Below are 16,763 nucleotides of genomic sequence, written 5' to 3'. Positions count from 1 at the left end.
TTCCCCCTCCCATTATACTCATTACTCGCGGCGCGTTGCCATCTGTTCTTTCCCACATGTCCGAGAGAACAGATACCATCTTAGTATATATACACTACGAAATGTAGACAAGACGAGAGAAAACAGGACTAACAGGGAAGCAAATAAACAGTCGTTTTTCCGTCGCTCCAATTGCGAGTGGAACGGGAAAGGGAGTGCTTGAAGTAACACTAGGTACACTTCCCCATGCACCCTTTGGTAGCTTCGAGAGTGTGGATGTGGGTGTAGAAGTCTCCAGAAATAGGTGTGTACGTTGATAAAAAATAGTTGTGAAGTTTAGGTAGGTGCACAACTCGCGTGTTGTGGCGGACGTCTGACGGCGATCAGGTGGTGTGAGCAATGCTGGGACACTGACATGTCCTAGAGCGTGACGGAGGTCCTGGATGTGGACCCAGCTGCCCCCGGCCTCAGCCCTTGACGGCCGCGTAGCCCTGCGAGACGGTGGCGGGCTGGAGGCGCGCCGGCTCCGCCGTGGCCAGCTGCCACGCCAGCAGCGGGGCGGCCGTGCCGTGCAGCTCCTGCGAGCCGCGGTCGGCCTCCGGGGGCGGCGCGCTGGGGGCGGCGGGGGCGGGCGGCAGCGCCTGCGTTCGCGAGCAGCAGCGGCGGTCGCCCGCATCGCCCTCGAAGCGCGGGCAGAAGGGCTCCTCGCCCTCCGGCGTGCTCACGCAGAACGAACCGCTGGCGCTGCCCACGCAGAGACACAGGGAGCAAAGCAGGTAATATTAACACGATGGGAAACCCAGGATGGAATGTAACAGTATAATGAAAAGCATAGTTGTGCCTTTCTGCGACTCAGCATCTCCGCTATGTGGTGAGTAGCAACTAAAAGAGAGGCACACAGTTACCTTACCACCAACAGTGCCTTTGTCAAAATAATTAGACAACACACACACACACACACACACACACACACACACACACACACACACACAGAACACTCTCTCTCTCTCTCTCTCTCTCTCACACACACACACACACACACACACACACACACACACACACACACACACAACTTCAGTCTTTGGCAGCTGGAGCCACATTAAGTCTGCCTGCAGCTGCCAGAGACTGTGAGAGTTGAATTTGTGTGTGTGTGTGTGTGTGTGTGTGTGTGTGTGTGTGTGTGTGGGTGTGTGTGTGTGTTTCGTTCAAGTCTGGCTGGCAGAGACTGTGGTAATGTGTGTGTGAACTGTGCTTGCGTGAGTGTGTATATGTTGTCTAATTTTGACAAAGACCTTGTTGGCTGAAAGCTCATTGTATGACAGGCTTTCCGTTGTGCCTTTCTGCGACTCAGCATTTCCGCTAATGGAGAGTAGCAACTATCCTTCTCATTATACTGTTCATATTAAGACAGGGCGAATTAAAATTAGCCAAGTGACAACTTTCAATAACTTACATAGTATAATAAAAATGTATGAGAAGTCAGATTGCTACTTAATGTAAAGAAGACAGATGGAGCTGGCGGAGTTTGTGGTCTTGAGTGCGTGAGGTGTGCTTGCTTGTGTGAATAAATGGTGTGTGTTTCTCTTTTGCTCATGAAGGCTGTGACCGGAAGCTTTGTGTGTCTTTCAGTTGTGCCTGTCTGCAACTTTACGTGACTTCTTTACGGCAAATAGCAATCTATCTTTTCCCACGTTCTTGATACTCCTGCCTGCAGTTTCCATTGTTTGTTAGCTTGCTTAATAGCTAAAAATCATCGCAATATTCCCCAAAAATTCCCTGAGGTGACAAAAACTCCTGCGATACGTTATGTCGTCGTGTCGGACGTCCTTTTGCACGGCGTGGCGTCAGCTCAACAAGTCTCTGGAAGTCTACTGCAGAAATACTCGGCCATGCTGCCTCTTTAGCCGTAAATAATCGCGAAAGCTTTGCCGATGCAGCATTTTGCGCACGACCTGACTACTCGAATATGTCTCATAAATTTTCGATTCAATTCATGTCGAGCGATTTGGGTATAATGTTCTTCAAACCAATCGCAAACATTTATGGCCGAGTGACATAGCGCATATTCATCCAAAAAAATTCCATCGTTGTTTGCGAACATGAAGCCCACGAATGGCTCCAAACGATCTCCATGCACCCGAAGATAACCATTTCCAGTCAACGGTCGGTCAGTCCACGTAAACATAGCACCAGCTTGCACAGTAGAATAAATTTCTTCTATTTTCGGAGATTATCACAAAACTTTCGGTCAACAGCTTGCACATTGCCTTGTTGACTACTAGGGCCCATGGCCTCGTGGGGTCTTTTACTAAAAAAAACTACTTCCTACTTGAGGTGACCCGAGGATATTTAGAATCAACATCATTTGAATTTAAATGTAAGTGACTATCACAGAACATAATGTATGACAGCCTTCATTTTTTCTAACGTTCACACCATTTTCTTTGACACTTCTTTCCCACTTTACCACAATCTTTAAGCACGGGCTTCCATGGCAGTTGCACAGTCAAAAATTGCTTTTGTGTATGTGACCGCACTGTCGATGTGTAAAATTCTCCGACGTATTGGCCACTGTGCAAGTGACCTTCCTCTGATGTTTCTGTTAGCAACAGTACTCAGAGAAAGGCCGTTTGCAACACTGGCAGAAACGTTTGAGAATTTTACATACTGACAATGCGGTCACATACCATGAAGAATTTTCTGATTTAATCAAATTTTTTTCTCTTGTTCTGTATTCTCCACTATTGGCACTTATGATTGCTCCAAAGCAGTTGTCGCAGCAGGAATAAATCGTAAACTTGTTACTAGTTTGTCACTAGTTTATCCTATATCTTGTGTCCAGAAATCAGAAGATTAATACCTCTATAACTGTCACATTTTCTGCGATCACCTTTTTCTTAAATAATGGGATATCAACCACTATTTCCCAGTATTCTGATATGTTGATATAAAACTACTGAATTTTATAAATTCTTGTTGGAAATACGAGTAACAATTCCCAAGTATATTTAAATAATTTCACATTGAGGTTGTCTTCCGCTGAAGATTTTCTGTTTTTAGATTTTTTGACACAGCGTTTAGTTCTTCCTTTGATCCTTGTCACTAGGTGCATTTTTTCCATTTTCCTCATCATCTCTCGATAGACTATGGAAACAATCCAACCACTCATTTTCTGAAATGGGGTTAATTTGAATTATATCTCTTCCATCTTTATTGTTTCAGCAGCCCATAAGTTTTAGTTTGTTTCCCATGTACATCATGCTCCATTTCACTCAGAAAGTATTCCCACCTTTGTTATTTCATTTTTCTTGTCTCTCTTTTGACAACTGCTATGCGTCGCTTATACTCGATGTAGATTTCTTGTTTTTTTGATTGCAGATATTTCAGGTAGGATTGTTTCTTCCATTTTATGATGTCTGCTAGTTATTGGTTACAGCCTGGAATTCTCCTTTTGTCCTTACATTGCATCCGTTTCCCTAAAGCTTCACTAGCAGCTATGTCTATTGCTCTTACTATTTCTTTCCGCTCTTCATTAACGTTCTGTTTTTCTTGTACGTACTTTAGTACTTTGTCTAAACTTTTTCTGTTTGACCATCTAATACTTGGATATGTATTCTATAGACTTCTTCTCGTTGAGGTTTTTGATTGTGCTGTTACTGTTATACAGTGGGTTCTTAGTTTTGATATTACCAGAAAATGATCAGTATGTAGACTCTAGTGTCTTGTATTACTGGGATGGCTTTCCCATTTACAATAAGATACTATTATAGATATATTACCTCTTAACATACTATGTAAATTTATGGATGGCTGAAAGTGGAGAATACTATTTCTTATTCTAAAGTTGTTAATGGTCGAAAAACCTCTTAACTGATATCTATTGTATTTTTTGTCCGTTCTTCATGTGGCCCTACTATTTCTTGAATGGTAGATTTACCTATTCCCGCACTGAAATATCCAGGAAGTAATAAATATCGTGCTTTAGGTTTTTCATTCATCGTCCTCCGCATGTATTCGAATCCCCTCTGTTCTGGGTTCCCCACTGTCCATGATTCAGTACCATACAATGGTTTGCTCCAGACATACATTCTCAAAAATTTCTTCTTCAAATTAAGGCCTATGTTTGATACTAGCAGACTTTGCCGGTGAAAGTCTGCTTTTTGAAACCTCCTCACTACTTCTGTTCAAATGGTACAGCGTGACTTCAAACACTTTGTTACAGGAAATGTTAAAAAAAAAATGGCTCTGAGCACTATGCGACTTAACTTCTGAGGTCATCAGTCGCCTAGAACTTAGAACTAATTAAACTTAACTAACCTAAGGACACCACACACATCCATGCCCGAGGCAGGATTCGAACCTGCGACCGTAACAGCAGCGCGGGTCCGGACTGAAGCGCCTAGAACCGCTCGGCCACTCTGGCCGGCCCAATGGGCTCAGACGTGACACAACTGAAGTCACAAATGGCAGCGGTTTGGGGTCTGTGGATGCACGCTACGGGCCATCTGTGTCGGAGCTGTCACTGAAATAACCGGTTGGTAACCTATTGCTGCTACAGGTGCAGTACGATGCACCAGAGCCACATGCCGAACACTATCGTCTTCCCTCTTTGTAGTGCCACGTGGCCGTTCGCAGCCTGCTCATATTGCCGTCGTACATTCTCTGCCACGTTTGTCTGCATTATCGCGTAAGAAACATGCAGTTTCTCGAAGCCCTATTACACGACCTCGTTCAAACTTAGTGTGGTGTTGATAATGGCATCCGTTTCACGGTGAAGGCATTCTTGACTAATATCAACCCACACGTCTAATCTAAAAGGTATCTAACGATTACGACCGTTATAGCGTGTATTTAAAGCAAACCAGATTTCTGTCCTCTTAGTGGTGCTACTGTCGCCACTACAGGAGACTGACGGAAATTTTAAATATTAATTTTTCACACGTAGAAACTGTGTAAACCTAGCAACTATAGTTTATGTCGTACAACTCCTTTTCGTGTTGCGATTTTTTCCGTACACATCAACTTGAACAACCGTTGGGTTGCTACTTCCCCAAATGCTTTGAGATATTATGTTGAGCCGGCCGTTGTGGTGGAGAGGTTCTAGGCGCTTCAGTCCGGACCCGCGCTGCTGTTACGGTCGCAGGTTCGAATCCTGCCTCGGGCATGGATGTGTGTGTGATGTCCTTAGGTTAGTTAGGTTTAACTTAGTCCTAAGTCTAGGGGACTGATGACCTCAGATGTTACGTTCCATAGTGCTCAGAGACATTTTTATTATGATGAAATGTTGTCTATCCCTTCTGTCTTATTTTATCTCAACTCTCTTAAATTCGGAGTCTAATAATGGACCCCTATGTCTTCCATATTGACTCCTGTTTGTTCCTCTATCACGTTATCGGCCAAGTCCTCCCTGTCATAGAGGCCTTCAATGTACTCTTTCGACTTACCCTCACTCTCTTCTGCGTTTAACAATGGAACTGCACTCGTAATGTTGCCACGCTTGCTTTTGTTCTGGCTGTCCTATGTGCTGAGCCACTCCTCCTGATGATCATGCCTTCATAGATTTCTTCATATCTTTTCTGCAACCATTTCGGCTTGGCTGCTCTGCTCTTTCTATATATTTGATTCGCAACGATTTGCGTTTTATCCTGATTGTTCTGGAACATTTTTTGTGCTTTTTTTCTTTCGCCAATCAATTGAAGTCTTTCCCGTGTTACTAAAGGTGTCTTCTGATGTGCAAGCGCTGTTCCTAAGGTTGACCGCCCAACATCTCTGATTGCCCTTTTTACAGATGTGCAGTCCTCTACAAATGAAATTCACGCGTTGCTATTCCTTGTTGGACTATGCACATCCATAGCGACGTTCAAACACTTCTGATCTTTTCTTAGTACTTCAGCATCCCATTTCCTTCCTTAAAAATTCTGCCGGTTGATTCTCTTAAATTTCGGTGTACCCTTCATCATTGCTGAACTGCGATCTGAGTCTATATCTGCTCCTGGGTAAGCCTTATGATACAACATCTGATTTCGGATTCTCTGTATGACCATGCTATAACCAAGATGGAATCTTCTCAAGTCTCCACATCTTTCCCAAGTATACTTCTTCCTCTTGTGATCCTTCAACAGAGTATTTGCTATTACAGTCTGAAATTATTGTAGAACTCAGTCTTTCTCACCTCTTGCTCATACTGCCAAGCATATATTCTCCCATAATACATCTTACTATTCCTCCCCCTCCTACCAAGTCCTAATTCACCATGACTATTAGTTTTTCATCTCCCTTTGCACACTGAATTACCCGTTAAATATCCTCATATACGAGGAGCGTTTGAAAAGCCCGTGCAAAAATAAAAACTGCTTACGGATTTGGGGTAAACTTTTTTTATTTTTCGACACAGTCTCCTTTTAGACTTATACAATTCGTCCAACGCTGTTCTAATTTGTTGATCCCTTCCGAATAATAGGAATTGTCCAAGTCTGCAAAATAGCTATATTTGCTGCAATCACTTCTCGTTTGAATGAAATCTTCCTCGTGAGAACTATTTCTTCAAATTGGGGAACAAATAGTAGTCCGAGGGAGCCAAGTATGGAGAATAGGAGGGATGTTAAACAAGTTGGAATCCTATTTCCATTAATTGTGCGATCACAGCTGCTGAGGTGGGTGCTGGTGCATTGTCGTGATGGAAAAGGACTTTTTTGCGGTCCAGTCGCCGGCGCTTTTCTTGCAACTCGGTTTTCAAACTGTCCAATAACGATGAATAATATGCACCTGTAATAGTTTTACCCTTTTCCAGATAGTCGATGACGATTGTCCCCTGCGAATCCCAAACGACAGTTGTCGTAACCTTTCCGGCCGAAGAAATGGTTTTCGCCTTTTTTGGTGCAGATTCTCCCTTGGTAACAATTGTATAGATTGTTCTTTGGTCTCGGGAGTATAGTAAGGTACCCATGTTTCATCCACAGTGACGAAACGACGCTTACAATCCTTAGGCTTCTTCCTGAACAGCTGCAATCCATCCTTGCAACACTTAACACTTTTCCGTTTTCGCTCAAGCGAGAGCTACCGCGGAACCCATCTTGCGGATAACTTTCTCATGTCCAAATGTTTATGAAAAATATTATGTACCCGTTCATTCGAGATGCCCACAGCACCAGTAATCTCACGCACCTTAACTCTTCTGTCATCCATCACCACATCATTGATTTTAACAATGATTTCTGGAGTTGTAACCTACACAGGGCGACCTGAACGTTCAGCATCACTTGTGCCCATATGGCCACTCCGAAAATTTTGAAACAGTTCTAATCGAGGGTGCAGAGTCGCCGTAATATTTATCAGGCTTCTCTTTTGTCTCATGAGGCGTTTTGCCTTTCAGATATTCTTTTCCATCCATTTTTTGACAATCACTCGACTTCCTTGATACATACGAATGCTAAACAAAGTAATTGACCAGTATGGCTGAAACTAGGTATGCGTTCTTTCCAAAGATGCTCCTAACTAAACGTGACCTCGATACGCACCGGTGTTGCCATCTCTCGCACTTTGCACGGATTTTTGAAACGACCCTCGTACTTCCTCTCTGTCTTCATCTTCAGCCTGCGGATTTGGCATGTATACCTGAAGTATCATGATTGGTGCGGATTTGCTATCGATTCTGATGAGAACAAGTCGTTCACTGTTCACCACTCTCTGACCTACCTTCGTATTCACAACGCGTCCTAGGCCCGTTATACCATTCTCTGCTGGTATTGACGTTAACCTGTACTCGCTTCACTAGAAGTCCTTGTCTTCTTTCCATTTAACCTCACTGACCCCCACTATATCTAGATTCAGCCTCAACATTTCCCTTTTCACATTCTCTAACTTCTATACTACGTTCAAACTTCTGATACTCGAAGCTCAGACTCGTAGACTATTATCCTGTCATTGGTTGTTCCAACTTTTTCCTCCGTGCAGGGCAGCCGCGAGGTCTCAGGCGCCTTGCCACGGTCCGCGCGGCTACCCCTGTCGGGGGTTAGAGTCCTCCTTCCAGCACGGGTGTGTATGTGTTGTCCTTAGAGCAAGTTAGTTTAAGTTTGGAAATTTGTGGTAAGTTCCTATGGGACCATACTGCTGAATTAATCGGTCCCCAGGGCTTACACACTACTTAATCTATTTTCCAGTTTTTCCCCATGGTCACCTCGCCCCTCGCAGTCCCCTCCCAGAGATGGGGGACTAATCCAGAAACTTTTGCCAATATCGAGATCATCATGACACTTTTTCAGTTACAGGCCCCATTTGCTGTCGACATATGTACATCATGTGTCTTAATGCAGTGGTTTCCACTGCCTCCTGTATCCTCGAGCCGTCGATCATGTCTGATTGTCCCGCCTTTTCAGGAAGTTTCACGCCTAAAGAGCAAGAAAGCGCCCTGAATGTGTGTCAGATTTGACAAGGCCACTGGTGGACCAAGAGTAACTTTTTATGCCGGCAGTATTCGGCCGCCATTGCCGATGATGTTTTATTCCAAATCTAAGCAGTGTCTGGGTGTGAACCAAGGATCCAGGATGTTCTGATCTCTAGTCAAAGTGGATACACCTAGACGACAGGTGGACTACTGTCGTGTACAAGTAGTTGGTCTTCTAGTCATACTTTTTGCCTTTTATGAAACTTTTTCTTCTTGGATGTGTAGAGCTATGTGGTTGTTGAATCTAAGGGAGAGTGTTGTACCGACAGGATAGTGTATCTAGGAACACATGATGATTGCTGTTCGGTGTTTGAATCTAGTGACCGATTTTAAAATAGTACGAGTTTTATGTATGGAAGTGCTATATAATGTGTTGAAGGTACGTGGGAGCTACTGTTAATTCCCCAGTTTCAGACTTTTATGGCGAGTGAAATATGTACATATGATAAGTTAAGCTGTACTTCATTAACAGGGCACAATGTCGTAGCTGGAAACAGATGGCGTTTATACCACGGAACATGTAATATTTGCAAATGAAATGGGTTGATTTAATGTCTTATTGCTCTATCTCGAAATTCGGAATTTCTGTTAGTTTCGAATAGTACGGGTCAGGAGTACGAAACACGTACAGCTCAGTCTGGTTGCTTCCTCAGTTCTACACACACCATTCTTAGTTAAGAACGCCTTGGCTGCGGACAGCGGGAAATCGGTGTGGGACAGCAGTGGTGAAATGTGTGGCAGCGGCCCCGTACACACCTGGGGGGCGCGAGGTGTCCGAACAGCAGACCGCCGGGCCTGGTCGCCGCGAGGAAGCTGCCCGGCCTGTGGGCTGATCTCCCCGCGGGGGCGGCGCCGGAGGCGGAAGCGGTGGCGGAGGCGGGGGCGACGCAGCGGCGGCCGCAGGGGGCGGCGCGGCGAGCACCCTCCGCCTGCAGCGTCTCGGCCAGCAGGCAGACGGAGCGCACGTGGCTGCACAGGTGTGGGTCTGCAACAGCGGCGGCCGCTGCATCATCACACACTCCCTCCTCCTCCCTGCACCCGCAAGCTCCCTACTCGTGTTGTCGAACGGTTGAAAAACCTTTTTATAGAACTACCCTTCTGCTCGTAGCTCTGCCTCTTTATGCATATTGCTCGCGCGCGCACACACACACACTATATATATATATATATATATATATATATATATATATATATATATATATATATATATATCCTGGTCCAAAAGTCCGGAAACACCCTCATAAAATCCTAATGGAGTAGCAAACAAGGAAACAGAGTTCCTACACACGAAGAACGGGAAGGGGGAACCTTTATAGGCTATGCCACCAACATGGCAGCCATCTTGAAAGCCGCCATCTTGAATTCAACTCCAAAATTTCAAATATGAATATGGCCATGTGACATATCAAACAGATAGAGAATTTCACCAGAAAAACAATGCCGTTGTTACTTTAAACGTAGCGTTATTCATTCTCGGGTTATAGCCAGTTACATGTGGCAGCGGTGGGACGCTCGGCAGCATGTGTGTTATGTGCCGAAGAGACATTACGCCGATGTTACACAGTTCCGAGAGATAACCAACAGTCATAGGAATGGCTCGATATGTTGTCCATTATGTTGGATTGTTAATGCTGTCCTCCGAACCCAGTCCTGATGAACTTTGACCAACACATCTGGCTGAATGTGACCACACGCATCAACAATGCTTTGCTTTAGATCATGCAAATCCCGTATTTTCACAGAATAAACCATTGCTTTGACATGACCCCAAAGATAAAAATCCAAAGGAGTCAAATCTGGTGAACGTGGAGGCCACTCCCTACGACCAATCCACTTTTGAGGGAACTACACATCCAGGTATGCTCTCACGTGATGCCCATAATGTGGTCGAGCTCCATCATAATGGAAGAATTCCGGAAATGTCCCGTACTCCGTTAACAACGAGGGAAACACTTTTGCATCCAATAACCTCAAATGACCGTTGATTAAAACTTAGGTATCATTTACTCATGCTAACAGTTAAGCACATGTAACATATCAGGCATGTTATAGTCACTTTGGACCGTTTCAGAGTCCATTTTATGACTTCTCAGTACGTAATACTCACGCTGCCGAGCGTCCCACTGCTGCCGCAAGTAACTGTCTATAACCCGAGCATGAATAAAGCTATGTTTAAAATAACAACGACATTGTTTTTCTGGTGAAATTCTCTATCTGTTTGATATGTCACATGAGCATATTCCCATTTGAAATTTTGGGGTTGAATCCAAGATGGCGGCTTTCAAGATGGCCGCCATGTTGGTGGCATAGCCTATAGAGTTTTCCCCTTCCCGTTCCTCGTGTGTAGGGACTGTTTCCTTGTTTGCTACTCCATTTGGATTTTATCAGGGTGTTTCCGCACTTTTGGACCACACTGTATATACAGGGTGTTAAAAAAAGTTACGGCCAGACTTTCAGGAAACATTCCTCACACACAAATAAAGAAAGGATCTTATCTGGACATGTGTCCGGAAAAGCTTAATTTCCATGTTAGAGTTTATTTTAGTTTCTTCCACCTACGCTCAATGGAGAACGTTATCATGATTTCATACGGGTACTCTACCTGTTCTGCTAGAACATGTGTCTTTATAAGTACGACACAACATGTGGTTCATGCACGATGGAGCTCCTGCACATTTCAGTCGAAGTGTTCGTACGCTTCTCAACAACAGATTCGGTGACCGATCGATTGGTAGAGGCGGACCAATTTCATGGCCTCCACGCTCTCCTGACCTCAACCCTCTTGACTTTCATTTATGGGGGCGTTTAAAAGCTCTTGTCTACGCAACCGCGGTACCAAATGTAGAGACTCTTCGTGCTCGTATTATGGACGGTTGTGATACAATACGCCATTCTCCAGGGCTGCATCAGCGCATCAGGGATTCTGTGCGACGGAGGGTGGATGCATGTATCGCCGCTAACGGAGGACATTTTGAACATTTTCTGTAACAAATTGTTTGAAGTCACGCTGGTACGTTCTGTTGCTGTGTGTTTCCATTCCATGATTAATGTGATTTAAAGAGAAGTAATAAAATGAGCTCTAACATTGAAAGTAAGCGTTTCTGGACACATGTCCACATAACATATTTTTTTCTTTGTGTGTGAGGAATGTTTCCTGAAAGTTTGGCCATACCTTTTTGTAACACCCTGTATATATATATACCGGGTGATCAAAAAGTCAGTATAAATATGAAAACTGAATAAATCACGGAATAATGTAGATAGAGAGAGGTACAAATTGACACACATGCTTGGAATGACATGGGGTTTTGTTAGAACCAAAAAAATACAAAATTTAAAAAATGTCCGACAGATGGTGCTGCATCTGATGAGAATAGCAATAATTAGCACAACAAAGTAAGACAAAGCAAAGATGATGTTCTTTACAGGAAATGATCAATATGTCCACCATCATTCCTCAACAATAGCTGTAGTCGAGGAATAATGCTGTGAACAGCACTGTAAAGCGCGTCCGGAGCTATGGTGAGGCATTGGCGCCGGATGTTGTCTTTCAGCATTCCTGGAGATGTCGGTCGATCACGATACACTTGCGACTTCAGGTAACCCCAAAGCCAATAATCGCACGAACTGAGGTCTGCGGAACTGGGAGGCCAAGCATGACGGAAGTGGCGGCTGAGCACACGATCATCTCCAAACGACGCGCACAAGAGATCTTTCACGAGTCTAGCAATATGGGGTGCAGCGGCATCCTGCATAAACATCGTACGTTTCAGCAGGTGTTTATGAGTCAGGTTGGGGATGATGCGATTCTGTAACGTATCGGCGTACCTCTCACCCGTCACAGTAGCAGTTACAAAACCAGAATCACGCATTTCCTCGAAAAAAAAAAAAAGGCCCGATAACGGTAGATGTGGTAAATCCAACCCATACTGTGACTTTCTCGGCGTGCAATGGAGTTTCGACGACAGTTCTAGGATTTTCGGTAGCCCAAATTCTGCAGTTGTGGGCGTTGACAGATCCTCGTAGCGTGAAATGAGCTTCGTCGGTCCACAACACGTTACTCAACCAATCGTCACCTTTAGCCATCTTTCGAAACGCCCAAACCGCAAATGTTCTCCGCTTCTCTAAATCGCCAGGTAACAGTTCATGATGCCGATGGATTTTGTACCGATTACATCGGAGGGTACGCCTCAGTGCCAACCAAACAGTAGTGTATGGAATGCCGGTGCGACGTGGGACTGCACGAGCGCTGACTTCCCCGTGCATAGAAGAACCCGCTACAGTCTCAATTTCTTCCTGAACTGTCTCAGCAGCATTAGGCCTTGTGCTCGGTCGGCCAGTACGGGGTCTATCGTCTAAACAACCAGTGGCTTCGAAATCATTCTCGCCACAGCTGCATTTGTCAACGGACCTTTACCCGTTCGAATCCCCTTCCTATGGCGATAGGGTCGTAACGCTGAACTAGCACATTCCCCATTCTGATAATACAGCGTCACTAAAAGCGCCTTTTCAGATAACGTCAACATGCTGCGACTGCTTGCACATCTGATTCTCTCTCTCATTACAGCTCCTTTTATACACGATTGTCATGTGCAGTCACTGACGTTTTACTGTCCAGCGCCATCTATCGTACATTTTGCGAACTTTTTTTCTGGTTCTAATAAAACCCCATGTCATTCATATACTAAAGATTCAAAACATTATAACCACCTACATAATAGCTTGTTTGTCGGATACCTGATATGCAGAATCAGTGATGTATTTCGTGCCAAAGACGGCCAGTTTGTTGGTAGGTTTGTGGTGGTGTGTGGCATTGGATATCTACGCACAGGTCATGTAATTCTCGTAAATAAAGGGCTTCTGATTTCAGTACGTGGTGATGGCGCCAGATAGCGACCCAGATGAGTTTCGTAGGATTTACATCAGACGAAATTGGTCGTCTAGACATCAACGTGAGTTCACTATAATGCTCCTCAAACCACTTTAGCACGGCTGTGGCTCCGAAACACGGACAGTTAGACTACTGAAAGATGACATCGCCGTCGGGGAAGACATCAGGCATGAAGGGGTGCAAGTGGTTCGCAGCTGTCAGCGTGTCCTCCATTACCACCACAGTTCCCATTCAAGCGTAGGAGAATGTCTCCCATAGCATAACACTGCTCCCACAAACCTGTGTCCGTGGCGCGCTGTGCGTTTCGAGCCGCTGTTCACCTCGGTGACGACCACAGCAAAAATGTCATTCACCCAAAGAGCAGACACGTTTCCATTGATCAACGGTCGAGTCCCGATGGTCCAGTGCCCACTGCAGTCGTTACTGACGGCGTCGTTCGGTCAATATGATAACAAATAGGGGCGGTCTGTTGCGGGTCTCCAAAGTTCAACCATGTATGATGGAAGCTGCGCCATGAAACGCTTAAGCGTGCGCCAGCATTGCGCTCTTTCTGCAGAGATGCGACAGACCACCATCTGCCCCACTTTACAGAGTAGGAAAGTCTCCAAACTCCCCCATTCTGTGAAGAGTCATGGACGTCCAACCATTTAGCGCCTAGTTGTAGTTTCACTGCAGAAGAACGTGAACGCTCGACCGGCTTCAACGTTTTCGAGGTGCTCGTTCACAGGCTCTGAGTAATAATAATGGATTTCTCCACTTGTAGCCCATACCTTCGCTACGGTAATCCCCTGTCCGCATCATTGTGTTAGTTTGTATCAAATCGCAAAGGAATCTGGCATGAGCCAGAGTAGTGTTGTTCGTTTTCTGCATCGCCATAAATATCATCCTTACCGTATCAGTATCTACCAAGAATTACCTGGTACGGATTGTATGCATCGCATTGAGTTCTGCCGATGGCCTCAACTTCAGATTCAGAGGGACGACACATTTATTAATTTGATTTTATTTACTGAAGAGGCTACATTCACGAACCATGTAAATGTTAATTTGTATAACATGCGTTATTGGGCAACTGAAAATCCATGTCGGCTGCGGCAAGCTGCACACCAAAAACCGTGGTTGATGAATCTATGGTATGGGATTCTGGTGGACAGTTATGGGCCCCTGTTTCATCGAAGGAAATCTTAATAGTGGGAAGTACACCACATTCTTGCAAGAAACATTAGGTCTGTTACTGGAAGAAATACCTTCAGGAACAAGGAATGGAATGTGGTATCAACAGGATGGGTGCCCATCACATTTGTTGCTGATGGCTAGAAGTGAATTGCAAAACTATTCCCAAATCGTTGGATTCGACACGGTGGAGATGTCAAGTCTGGTGAACGAGCTGGCCACGACACGCCTCTGGATTTTTGCTCGTGGGCATTCGTAAAAGACATTGTTTATAAAGACATTCCAACTACACCTGAAGATATGCGAGAGAGAATTCTCAGAGCACGTGCCAAAGTGATAGGGAATACCACTTAATCCATGATAACAAGATTGCAGCACCGAAGTGATGACCATTGGTATCAATGCAAACACCTTCTCTAAATGGACGTTCATGCCACCTTCAAAGGCCTTACTGTTACACATCGTTGGTTTCGTCTCGATAACTGCTATAAGAAAATAAGTACCAAATTATAGCATCCCATTTAAAAAAACAGAGTTGACCTTCATATCTCTGATGATGTGACCCCACCTAGCAAAAAGAAACCAAAGTCATATTATGGCCCCCATTGTGCCATGCACCATTTGTCCCACAAACTTTCCAGCTACTATTATACTTTCCGAGTTATTCTAGCCGGCCGCTGTGACCAAGCGGTTCTAGGCGTTTCAATCCGGAATTGCGCTGCTGCTACGGTCTCAGGTTCGAATCCTGCCTCGGGCATGGATGTGTGTGATGTCCTTAGATCAGTTAGGTTTAAATAGTTGTAAGTCTAGGGGACGGATGACCTCACATGTTAAGTGCTCAGAGCCATTTGGACCATTTGCGTTATTCTAGATGGTTATAGTTACCTTTTTTTTCCTTTATTGGATTTCGATTCCCCCCTAAGGGTGCTAAAATGTAAAACGGCGGAAAATTGTGGAAAGTTAAAACATAAAACTAATGGTGGGCGATGACAATAAAATACACAGAAAGCAGACAGGGAAAAAGTAGACAGAAAATTAAAAAAACACAGTGACAGTCTGGATTCTGTTCACAAGAGATATAAAAAAATCACACACTGTGACAGCATGATGTCCGCTCACAACACTTAGGAAAAGACGCACAACACTTAACAATCACTAGGAACACTGCACTAAACAGTCGGCATGAAGATGACACTCCACAGGCAAGGACAGATGGGAGGAGGGGCCTGGACAGAGAAGGGTGAAGGAAATTGTGGGACGAGAGGAAAAGACGAAAGGCGGGGGGGGGGGGGGGGGGGGGGGACGAACTCAGAAGGGGGGAGCTTACCATCACAAGACACGTGGATTTGTAAGACGTGTATATTTCTATTGTTTATTGTCAAATCATAATTTATGAAAGATGTTTATATTTTATTAACAGGATTAAGTAGGAATAATTAATATTTGTCATGTTGGAAATAATTGTGGTAGCAGGGAATGTCTGCACCAAAGTATTGTTGACAAGAGAGACTGCAAATTGATATAATTTTAAAAAGGGCGGGAGTGACCGCGTATAGATACATTTTAAGAAAAGAGCGGGAAAGACAGCGCATTGATACATTTTGTAATGGTAGCAGGGATTGTCTGCACCGGAAAGCATTGTTGGCAGGAGAGACCGCACTTAAGCGTTCGTAGGAAGTCAGTAGTAAGCGAGAAGTGAAGCGAGTCGGTAGCAGGTCTGAAGCGAGAGGTTGAGAGGAGCGGTGTGCCTGCCAGCCACTAGCTATGATTTACAAGAGATTATAAACGGATGTACAGAGACATCAGCTATCTATTATAATGAGGAACTAATATTACTGAATTAATTTTTTGAGAAACTCAAGACTAGTGACGGTATGTTTTCGCAATGCTAGTTGTAAGATTACTGTAAAAAGTAAGTGCCATTTGAACGTTTGTAAAATCATTTCATTCAGAATATAATTAACTTTTGCCAGCAATATTGCATTTCTAATTATAATCCATCCTAAAAACCATCAACGTAAAACTCTGAAAATGTTATTGTTCTCAAGAAAAAGTTTAACTATAAATTACGTAACTTCAGTCAAATTAATTAAAGAATAACGTCAGCTTTGCTTTTAAAGAATAACGTCAGCTTTGGTGATAAATACAGCCACTTATTATGAAAGGCCACTAGCAGCTAACAAAGTATAGTAAAACAGAGTAAGTATATTCATGTCGCAGTTCGATGTAGCAGTCACATGGCGATCCAGTAACAGTAAAAAAGGTAAGGAACAGTTT

At 44.2% G+C, this 16,763-nt stretch overlaps 1 protein-coding gene across 1 annotated transcript in view; it reads right to left on the bottom strand.

Moving 5' to 3' along the window:
• Positions 1-446: 446 nt before the first annotated feature.
• LOC126278710 (phospholipase A1 member A-like) overlaps positions 447-16,763 on the bottom strand; it is a 176,937-nt gene continuing 160,620 nt past the window's right edge. The window contains exons 6-7 of the mRNA XM_049978984.1: positions 9,179-9,407; positions 447-723 (exon numbers count right to left, since the gene is read on the bottom strand). Of these exons, the coding sequence (XP_049834941.1) occupies positions 447-723; positions 9,179-9,407 (506 nt within the window). The remainder of the gene's footprint in view (positions 724-9,178; positions 9,408-16,763) is intronic.

The sequence above is a fragment of the Schistocerca gregaria genome, chromosome 6 (genome assembly GCF_023897955.1).
Source record: "Schistocerca gregaria isolate iqSchGreg1 chromosome 6, iqSchGreg1.2, whole genome shotgun sequence".
NCBI classification, from domain to species: domain Eukaryota; kingdom Metazoa; phylum Arthropoda; class Insecta; order Orthoptera; family Acrididae; genus Schistocerca; species Schistocerca gregaria.
The sequence above is the reverse complement of the archived record's forward strand: the minus strand, read 5'-3'. Positions and strand labels throughout refer to the sequence as shown.